Raw genomic sequence first — 11,009 nt, 5'->3', positions numbered from 1 at the left:
AGTGGAAATATACTTCCTGAGTAGAATGAGCATTGGATCGAGCCTAAATGAAAATAAATTCTTCTTTTGAATTCTAGTTGGAGAAGACTCCTCCAAAAATGGCCAACTCCAAATTCTGTTCTCCCTGTCTCATAATGCGAGAACAAGGGACATTCAATATAATTAGCAGCAAAGAGTCCTGTGGTACCTTATAGACTAACACGCTCATGCTCCACTACGTCTGTTAGTCTATAAGGTGCCACAGGACTCTTTGCTGCTTTTACAGATCCAGACTAACACGGCTACCCCTCTGATACTCAATAAAATTAGAAGGTGACAAATTCAAAACTGATCCAACTAACACTTTTTCACACATCACGTAGTTAGATTGTGGAACTCATTGCCACTGGATGTCATTGAGACTAAGCATTTAGCAAAACTCAAAAAGTGATCAGACATTGATATGGATCCAGAGTGATATTAAACCTCATTCATCACAAGACTGAGCCCTCTGATTCCATGTGCCAGGTGGTTATTCAGATGCCGTTACACAAAGAGCCCGTGTGCCTCCTTATACAAAGTTCCTGGGCCCAGATCCTGCAGTCAGAGCACTTCTTCAAAAGAGCAAAGGCAGCACATTGAATGTTTTTGTTTATGTTAATAAATAAATATTTTTACTTTGAACTTCAAACTGTGAAGACAAAGCGAGTCCCCTCCAGAGCAGGAGGGATCCTTAGTGTGAGAGCTGGGACTGAATTTCCTTTTCTCTCTCCCCTCTAGGACATCAAAGGCACCTTGAGCAGGTAGGTGGCTCCTTCTTCTCACTCTCCCTTTCACTTCCCAGGGCAGGGAAGGGATTTTAAACCTGAGATGCGGCTCCCCATGGTCCAGCAGTGCAGAGTGTGGGGCTGGTTCCCAATCTCCTGCCGTTAAATTTAATCTCAGGGCTGTTGTCATTTTGACTAGACTCCAGAATAGAGCAGCCTGAGAAAAGAGTGATTGACCTACAGACAATGTATTGATTTGTAGTGTAGCTGGTGGATTAGAGACCTCAGGAGATCAGGGATGGAGAACGAGTTTTTCTTTTCTAAGTCATAGCCTCCAAACTCCACCTAGGTTGGTAGGGATGGAAAGTTGGTGCCATCTGATCAGGACTGGCTCTAGGCACCAGCAAAGCAAGCAGCTGCTTGGGGTGGCACATTTCCAGGGGCGGCATTGTACTGTTGTACCGCTAGGACCCAGGAGGAGCTGGATGGGAGGAGCTGGGCTCAGGCCCAGCAGCAGGAAGTGACTCGCAGCCGCTGCGGTGACTCTGGCTCCCAGGCTCCTGGCAAGATCCCCGAGCCCCGGGGGACGGCTGGTGCTGGGAGCCCGGAGCCCTGGCTGCAGCCGGGAGAGGGGAATCTCCAGCAGGGCCCTTCCCGCTGCTCCCCAGGAGCCTCTCCCAGGGCAGAGCCCCCAGCCCGGCCAGGGCCCCTTCCCGGCCAGCCCCTGCCCTGCCCCGGGGGGCCCTGCTGAGAGAGGGGGAGAGAGAGAGAGAGACACACACACACACACACACACCCCGCCAGGGAACGGTATCCGTCCCCCCTCCAGGCCAGCCCCTGCCCTGCCCCAGGGGGGCCCTGTTTGGAGGGAGGGAGAGGGAGGGAGGGACACACACACACACACACACACATGCACACACGCCAGGGAATGGTGTCCATCCCCCCTCCCCCCACTCACCCCCGGGCTGCAGGGGGAGGTTTGGCCCCAGGCTCCTCCCGGCAGAGCTGGCTGCGATTCCCGCCCGGTGCCTGGGAAAGCTTCCGCCAGCTCCAGGTGTGTGCGGGGTGGGGGGAGCCAGCCTGGGCCGTGCAGCCCCAAACACGCAGGAGACAGACCCCGAAATCATGAGTGTGTCTGAAAATAATAAATTGGGGGGGGTGTGTGTGTGTGTGCGCGCGCATGTGTGTGCGTGCTGGATATTTGCCTTGTAGCTTCTGAGCCCTTAGGTGGAAGCCTCCACCTACCCCCAAAGCTTCATTGACTATTTGTGGTTAAAGAATTCCCCTCTGGCTGCTGGGTGGGGCAGCCCCTCGCCCCCTCCTGCCCCATGGACTGGGGGAGCTGCCCTTGTATCTCTCCCTCTCATTCTACTCGATTCCTACTGTTTCTCTCCCTTCCCCAGCCAGTCTGCTCTTGCTCTCAGCCTCCCCTCATCCCCTCCTTTCCTTCGTGGTGCCCCCCCCCCCACTCAGTTTCCCTGTTCCCATCCACCCCATAAATTTCCTATCATTTCCCTACATTGCCTCATTCTCCCTTCAGCATCCCCTTCACCCCCTCCTCCATTGCTGTCCCCCCCCCCCGTATCTTCACCCCCCCCCCCCGCCATGGCTATGGTTATGTTCTGCATAACTTTGCTGGTCAAATTCTGTTTTCATTTTTTATTTTATTTTAAACAGTCAAAAAGCAAAACAAAAAAAACATTGCACAGGGCAAACATATAAAAGCCACACAAAAAAAGGGGCAGGGGGTTTGCTTGGGGCGGTATCTGATGATTGTTCAATGAGCTGTTTATTAATTGTTTCTGATTATGCAGTGAGCTCTAGCCGTGTGCTGGGCGTGGCAGGAGATATGACGGAAGAGACGTTCCCTGCTCTGAGGAGTTTATAACGTGCTGTTATCAGTAGCGCTATGGCCGTGCCTGGAGGCTTAAGCCAAAACCAGGGCCCAGCGTGCCGGGTGCTGCACAGACAGAGACAGTCCCTGCCCCAGGGAGGTTACAGTCTAAATAGACACAAGAGACACAGGGTGGAGGGAGGGAGGGAGGATTAAAATCAATTGAAGGGAACATTCAATGGAGACAAAGTGCTGCGCGTTGGAAGGAAAAATCAAACCTACAACTAGGAAATGGGGAATCCCTGGGGAGGCAGCAGGACTGCGGGAAAAGCTCTGGGGGTGGCAGTGGGTCACACAGTGAAGGAGGCGGCAGGGTGATGCTCTTGTGAAAAAGGGAGATGTCACTGTGGGATGCTGTCCCAGGTGCTGTATTCACTGCAGGTGCTGCCCCCTCCTGGCTGCTCTGGGGATTAGCTCTTCCAGGGCCAACCCCTCCCCTGCTGTCTCTCTCCCCCCCCTTCCCCCTTGTGTCTCTCTCACTCTGCAGCCTCCTCTCTCCCCCCAGGAGCTGCAGCTTCCTCTGCGTGACTCAGCCCCCAGCCAGGTCACTGAACGGTTCCCCTGCTGGGGGGCAGAGTCTCGCTGGCCCCACTGCCCAGGCAATGCCGCTCCAGCCGGGGCTGGGTGGGGAACTCGAGCCGCCCACTGCTCCAGGCTCCAGCCCAGGGACCCTGCCACATGCAGGCACCGTCTGCTCCCTCCCTGGGCTGCTCCCCCGTACCCTCCCACAGGCCTTCGTCTCCCCCCTGCTCTCTGACGGGGGTTAGACCAGGTGACCCTGGCAGCCCCCTCTGGCCCTGTGAGTCTAACACTCCCTCCCCCAGGGCCCGGCTCCCAGCAGGCTGTTCTCTGCCTGGGTCCCTCCTGCCCTGTCGAGTGCACAGGGGGGCTGCAGACTCCTCCCTGCAGCCATTTCTGCTGCCACCTGCCTGGCTTTGCACTAGCCCAGCCCCCCCCTGCTCAGCTGAGCTTCATCGTCCAGCCAGGGGTCACTGCTCTGGCCTGAACCCCCCGTGTGTGGCCTGTCTCCCCAATCTCCTCGTTCTCTGCTTCCTTCACCCTTTCCGGGGGCTGATATGGGGTGAGCACCCAGCACAGGTGTGTTAACAGGAGTGTCAGTGTCAGACACAGGAGGACGTTGTTCCCCCCTTCTCGCCACGGGGAGGCCTCAGCTGGGATCCTGTGTCCAGTTCTGGGCACCGCCCTGTGAGAAGGACGTGGAGAAATTGGGGAGAGTTCAGAGCAGAGCAACAGAAGTGACCCGAGGTTTAGACTGGATGAGCTGTGAGGATGGTTGCAATAAATGGGTGTGTTCAGTGTAGAGAAGAGGAGACTGAGGCAGGGCCTGATAACAGTCTCCAGATCTGCCTGAGGCTGTTCTGCAGAGAGCGGTGACCAGTTGTTCTTCACGTCCCCTGAGGGCAGAACAAGGAGGAATCGGTTTAATTTGCCACAAGGGAGATTTACATCAGTGCGACGGGGTCCCGGGGTGCAGCCTGGCCTGTGGCACTGCTGAGCCCCCCAGCCTGGGCTGCCTCTCGCCCCGTGATGCTGATGTCGAGCTACAGGCCTGACAGGCCCTGCGCTGACACAGACACCTGCGGGCAGGGACCCACCCAGCCGTGTTACATGGCTCATCCCCCAGCCATTGACGAACCAGCAATAGAAGGTGCCAGCCAGTTCCCCCCAGATCCAGCCCTGCCCCCCAGAACTGCACCGACTCCCACTGCTCCCGGCTCCCTGGGCAGTGCCGGTTCATTCAGTCGTTTGCCATCCCCCAGTGCGGGGTGGACACACACTGGCCTTTGTAAGCTGAGAACCCCGGAGCTAGTGGACTGACCATTGTATGTATCCAAAGAGCTAAATAAGAACATAAATTATCTTTGAAATGGGTTAGTGGGTCTCACGCCAGGTCCTGGTACAATGGGCATCTACATCACCACATCCGAAGAAGTGGGTATTCACCCACGAAAGCTCATGCTGCAAAACGTCTGTTAGTCTATAAGGTGCCACAGGATTCTTTGTTGCTTTTACATCACCACAAGGATTGTCCCTAATTATCTCCCTTCAGTGGTGTACGGGATATAAGCCGGGGATCCTGCTTCCCACACTCACAGTACAAGACCGAGGGGACGTTCAGTGCAACTGAAAGGCAACTAGTGTAAAGCTGAGAAAAGGAAACGCCTTTTTTTTTTAACACAATTATTAACCTGTGGAACTCATTGCCACATGGTGTTACTGAGTTTCATAAATGCATAAAGTTGAAGGCCAGAAAGGACCGTGAGATCCTCACATTTGACCTCCTGTGTATCACCGCACAGGCACTGACCTTCTCATTGCCCCGGGGTGTTCGACCCCCGCTCTGCCCCGGGCCCTGCCCCCGCTCCGCCCCTCCCCCAAGACCCCACCCCGCCTCTTCCTGTCCTGCCCAGCCTCTTCCTGCCCTTACTTCACCCTCCCCCCACAGCGCCTCCTGCCTGTTGCTGAGCAGCTGATCCCCGGTGGGCGGGAGGCACTGGGGGGGTGGGGGGAAGAGCTGATCTGTGGGGCTGCTGGTGGGTGCTGAGCACCTTTTTTTTTTTTTTTCTGGAGTCGGTGCCTCTGTGTCACAGGACCTTAAATTTCACCCAGTTATTCCTGTGTGAATTTGACTAAATCCTAATGTGCGACTAAAGCACCTTCCAGGAAGCCGGTCAGCCTAGATTTACCAACATCAACAGACAGTAACACCTGAAGCTTCCTAGAAGTGGGGGGGCCAGCGGTGCCCAAACCATGGTCTCACCCCTGCTCCGCCTCTTCCCCCAAGACCCCACCCCCTCCTCACTCCTCTCTGCCCCCTCCCCCCATCACTTGCCTTTAAGACAGGTACCAAGGCAGAGAGCAGAGCTCTCCCACCTTTAAAAGTGATGGGGCCATGGCCCCCCTGTTCTGGTGCCCTGTCAGGAGATGGAGAATCCACCACTTCCCTGGGCAGTTTCTGCCAATGGTTAATGCACCCGCACTGCTAACAATGTCTGTCTGATTCCCATGGGCATTTCTCTGGCTTCAGCTTCCAGCCATTGGTCCTTGTTCTGCCTTTGTTTGCCAAACTGAGGAGCCCTTTAGTACCAAGTCTGTTCTCCCCATGACGGTGTTTATACCCCACACTCAAGTGCCAGGGAGCTCTCAGGACAAGGCATTTTCACCAGCCCTCAAATCAGATTTGTGGGTCTTCTCTGCACCGGCTCCACTTTTTCAATGTCCATTTTAAAATGTCCTCTCCTGGAATTGACACCTCCTCATCTGTGATTGGGAGTGGAGCACATCCCCCCTGATCGAATTGGCCCTGTCAACACTGGCTCTCCTCTTGCGAGGTAACTCCCTTCTCTTCATGTGCCAGTGTATTTATGCCCACATCAGCTGTAACTTTCACTCCATGCATCTGAAGAAGTGGGGTTTTTACCCACGAAAGCTTATGCTCAAATAAATCTGTTAGTCGTTAAGGTGCCATCAGACTCCTTGTCATTTTAAAATGGGGACCCCAGAACTGGATGCAGTTTTCCCCTATCGGTCTCACCCGAATGAAGGGGAAGCTTGTAGTGTCCAAGCTGGGATTGGACCTGTTCCTGGGGCAACAGAGAATTTAACCTCCAGGGTCTGCTGAGCTACAGCCATTCACTAGAGTAAAGTACATGTTAGTAAAACACAAACATGACCGAACTCCACAGCGAGTAACACTGGGTTGTTCTTCAGATGCGAGAGGGAGAAGTTTCAGAACCCAGAGGCCTTTTCTTCTGAACTGAAATGGAGAATCTGGGAATCTTCTCAAAGAAACGCATCTCTGGGGACCATAGTGAAGAAATTCAAAGGTAATAACCAGTCACCTGGGGAATTTTCTCACCTTTGTTACAGAACTGGGGAAATCTCTTAGGGACAATGATTGTGGATGAAGATAGTCAAGCAATCATTTGGAAGCTATGAATTCCCTACCCAGCTCTCAGTACTGCACACACACACACTGGGTTAGGGGCCTACATTCGGACTCCCTGGGGATTTCCTTTCTTAACGTTAACCTGAGCTTGAGCTTCCTGCTGAATTCACTGTTTCTGGGGTATGTTTGTTTGGATTGTTTGTCTGCAAGGCCTCCGGTGTCACCACAGTCCCTCTCTTGCTTCAGAGCAGGGCTGGGGAACCTATTTTCTATCACGGGCCATTGACCCACAGAAAAAAAATCAATCACAGGCCACTCACCCACGGGGAGGCGGGGGGCATGGAGGCTCTGGGCTTCCTCCTGCAGCAGACCGAGCTGGCACTCACGGCTCCAGCCCTGCAGGGGTTGAAGACAGGGTGGCGCTGGAACAATTTTGACAGTAGAGGTGCTGAAAGCCAGTGGTCCCCAAAGTTTTTACCGGCACCCCCCTTACCCCTGTCTGTGCCCCATCTCCCCAGAGATGTTGGTTTCAGAGGGTTTCTCTACACAGCAATTAAACACCTGTGACTGGCCCGTGTCCGCTGACTCCAGCTCATGAGGTTCAGGCTCGGGCTGGAGCCTGGGCTCTGCGACCCTCTGCCGTCACAGGGTCCCGCACCCCAGACTTCTGCCCAAACCCCAGCATCTACCGCACAATTAAACAGCCCCATTGCCTGAGCCCTGTGAGCCCAAGTCAGCTGTCATGGGCCAGCCACAGGTGTGTAATTGCTGGTAAAACATCTCTGGGTCTGTCATGTAACCTTAGGTCGTGTCCTTAGTTTTTAATGTTTGGGGGTATTTTTAGTGACATGTGGAATGGTTTGTACTGGTCTGAATTGCACTTAACCTCCTTCACTAGAACTTCATAAAGTTTGTTTTCTTTTCATTTTGCTTTTGTGTTAGAACATTAACAATGGGAACATATCCCTAAACACGACAACCTGACATTTCGTCTTTTTCACCCATTTCTTCCTCTAGACTCACTCTCGTCTAGACAGTGGTCGGACAAAGGTAAATTTCTGGGATCAAAGGGGGAGTGAAAACTCTCCTGTGAATTATGGTGGCTCCTTGGCAGCACCATAGTTCAGATTTTGTTTCAATTTTGCATTTGACAGGAGCTGAGCAACATATTCCTGGTGGCTGCCCAGATCTTTCCTAAAAACAGAAAAGTCGATTCTTTTCTCTCTCAGAATTTAGAATTAAGCCTCACTCATGATCTCGCGATAGAACTCTCAGCTGTAGCTCATAAAAAATCACGATATTTGAGAGATCTAAAAATGAGGCTGAATTTTACTTAGAAATCCTGTCAGTGCCCTGGGTGCGGCTGGGGCTCCTGCTGTCACCACCCCAGTGCGGCTGCTCCCCTGCCAGCCTGGGAAATGGGAGAGGGGCCCCCACTGTAGCCCCCAGGCCTAGGCAGGGTGAAGAGCCCCAGGAGGAGCAGAGGTGGGGCTGGGAGGCTTTATTATGGCCTGGGGGCTGCAGGGAGCCTGAAGTGATTGGGGGGCTGATGGGCTGGGGGGGGCTGTATTGCTGGTGGGTTCTGAGAAGAGGGTGAGTGCTGGGAGGGTGAACTGAGGGCGGTGGGGTCGGGGTGCTGAACTGATGGGGGTGATGATGGGGCTGGGGGACTGAATTGAGGGGGTTGGATGGGGACAGAGCTGATGGGGGCTGGGGGACAGGATTAATTGCTGGGCAGGAGATGGGCAGATGGGGGGTGAGAGCTCCTGCAGCAGGAGCCAGAATCCCCTTCTCCAGGACAGGTGGGAGAGTGGGCAGCACTGACTGTCACATGCGCAGCCCTGGGGAGGGGCCAGGGGGGTTCAAACACCAAGAGACTGAGCTAAAACCCACAACAGAATCCTTTAAAATGTCCTGATTGTTGGGCCCTGTGATCTGCTGGGAGCCTCCTGTGCTGCCAGGGTCTCTGATCACGTCTGTGGGGAGAGGTGGGGGCAGGTGGGGAAGGTTCCAGGGCCTGACTGTCAGGCCCGTTCGTGCTGCTCTGTCAGAGCAAAGGGGCCTTGATGTGCCTGGAAACAGTCCCCAGAAAATAGCTCCGGTGCCAGGGAGCCCCCCCGCCCCCCCGCCGTCCGTGTGAAGTTGGCACAGGGGCTCCACAGCAACTCTGCCCCCAGCCGTTATTGTAGCCGTGGGCTGGGGCCATGCTGGGGGCCAGGGCCGGCCCTAGGGGGGTGTGGGGAGGAAGTGACGGATTCGTCTCTTCTGGAACCGACCGCGCCAGCCAATCGCACCAGCCTGTGGGGCCCCCAAAGCGCAGGGCCCGGCGCGGTCGCCCCGATTCACCCTCCCCAGGGGACGGCTCTGCTGGGGGCACAGACAGGAGGCATCACACTCTGGCTGCTCTCTGCTTCGCAGCCCTGAGGCCCCTGGAGCGAGGGGCCACGCAGACTGAAGGAAGGACAAAGGTGGCTTAAAACCAGCTCCCTCTGACCCCCCTCGCCTCCCCCCCAGCACAAGGATGGAATCACTGAGACTCAGACTCGGGGTCTGGGGCCTGGCTCAGCCGAGCGGATCCTTTCGCTCTGTCCCTGAACTGGCTCTGTCAGGGTGTGAATCCCCCCGGCCCACGGCTGAGATCTCAGCGCTGCTCCCCGTGCAGAGCTGGGTAAATCCGGGAGGGGGGAGGTTGCCTGGTTCACTCCCCAGCTGGGGCAGGTTCTGTCACCGACACGATCAGACCCTGCCCCAGGGCTGAGCTCTGCCCCTCACGCTCTGATTCTCTCTCTGCAGCGAATGTGACTCTGGATCCAGACACGGCCCATCCTGCACTCATCCTGTCTGCGGATCGGAGAAGTGTGAGCTGGGGAGTCACACGGCAGGACCTGCCCAACAACCCTGAGAGATTTGATAATTGGACCTGTGTGCTGGGCTGTGAGGGATTCACCTCGGGCCGACACTACTGGGAGGTGGAGGGGTGGGGACTCTGTGTTGTGGGGGTGGCCAGAGAGTCTGTGAGCAGGAAGGGACGGATCAGCCCTAACCCTGAGCAGGGGATCTGGGCTGTGTGGTGCAGTGAGGATCAGTGCGTGGCTGACACGTCCCCTGAGCAGGGGGTCTGGGCTGTGCAGTGCAGTGAGGATCGGTGCTGGGGTCTCACATCCCCTGGGCAGAGCATCCGCTTCCCCCCGAGCCAGGCGCCCCGCAGGATCCGGGTGTATCTGGACTATGAACAGGGGCAGGTGGCGTGTTTCGATGCCGGTACCGGGGACCCGATCGTCACTTTCCCGCCGGCCTCTTTCGCCGGGGAGAGAATCCGCCCGATCTTCGGGGTTAGGGCTGGTGTGCGGCCTGGTTCTAGTGCGCGGCTCAGACTGTGTCCCTGAGGTGCCCTGTCTGTGCCCATGAAACAGGCTCCTTTAGCCCCCACCCCCTGATCTCTATGACCCGGAGGACTCAGCCGCACACCCCCCCCCAGGGCTGAAGGGGGGTGACGCTCTCCCCGTAGCTCTATGGCTGTGGAGGTCAGTGTGAGGCTCTAGGCTGGTTCTCTGTGCTCCTGGGAGGCCAACGCTGTGTGGAGTGGGGGGGTCCCACCAAGGAAGGAGGGAGCCCCCCCGTGGCAGGGACCCAGCCAAGGGCCAGGGAGAGACCCCGGGGGGAGCAGTGGGAGGCCTGGCTGAAGGGGCTGGAGGAGGGGGGAGCAGGGGGGAGCAGGGGGGAGGCCCGGCTGAAGAGGCTGGGGGGAGGGGAGAGCGGGGGGGGGCCTGGCTGAAGGGGCTGGGGGGGGAGGGAAGAGCAGGGGGAAGCCTGGCTGAAGAGGCTCAGGAGGGGGGCTGAGAGAGTGGGGGGAGGCCTGGGTGAAGAAGCTGGGGGGGGGGAACAGGGGTGTTTAATATCGTGTGAGCTGATTGTTATTTAGTCACAACCAGCTACTATATATTTAAATACAACTGTTAGTGTGTGTACGAGGCACGAAGGCTGGAATTTTTGGAATTTTCAAAAGAACCGAAGTGACGTAGGACTCATTGATTTTCAGCGGAACTTGAGCTGCTAAGTAACTTCAGGTGGGATTTTCAAAAGCACCCAAGACATGTTTACCATTGTGTTAGTTTTAATGTGTTAATATATTTTCTAGAATAACGAATTTTCAGTGGGTAGGTGAACTGCTTGTGTTCTCCTGTTCACCTTATTAAAGTCCCCCAGTAAATGGACCTGAGAGGGAAATTTGTCTGTTAAACCTTTCTGGGAAGCTCTGGTTTGCTGTAATAGGTAATAATTGGAGATATACCAATCTCCTAGAACTGGAAGGGACCTTGAAAGGTCATCAAGTCCAGCCCCCTGCCTTCACTAGCAGGACCAATTTTTGCCCCAGATTCCTAAGTGGCCCCCTCAAGGATTGAACTCACAATCCTGGGTTTAAGCAGGGCAATAATCAAACCACTGAGCTATCCCTCCT

The 11,009-nt window shown here is 55.6% G+C and overlaps 1 protein-coding gene across 1 annotated transcript in view; it reads left to right on the top strand.

The window, feature by feature from the left end:
• Positions 1–10,141, top strand: part of LOC123345569 (E3 ubiquitin-protein ligase TRIM39-like) — a 25,518-nt gene extending 15,377 nt beyond the window's left edge. Inside the window, exons 4-7 of the mRNA XM_044982546.1 lie at positions 760–782; positions 6,373–6,488; positions 7,568–7,600; positions 9,344–10,141. Of these exons, the coding sequence (XP_044838481.1) occupies positions 760–782; positions 6,373–6,488; positions 7,568–7,600; positions 9,344–9,936 (765 nt within the window). The 3' untranslated portion in view covers positions 9,937–10,141. The remainder of the gene's footprint in view (positions 1–759; positions 783–6,372; positions 6,489–7,567; positions 7,601–9,343) is intronic.
• Positions 10,142–11,009: the final 868 nt, after the last annotated feature.

This window comes from Mauremys mutica, chromosome 12 (genome assembly GCF_020497125.1).
Source record: "Mauremys mutica isolate MM-2020 ecotype Southern chromosome 12, ASM2049712v1, whole genome shotgun sequence".
NCBI classification, from domain to species: domain Eukaryota; kingdom Metazoa; phylum Chordata; order Testudines; family Geoemydidae; genus Mauremys; species Mauremys mutica.
The sequence above is the reverse complement of the archived record's forward strand: the minus strand, read 5'-3'. Positions and strand labels throughout refer to the sequence as shown.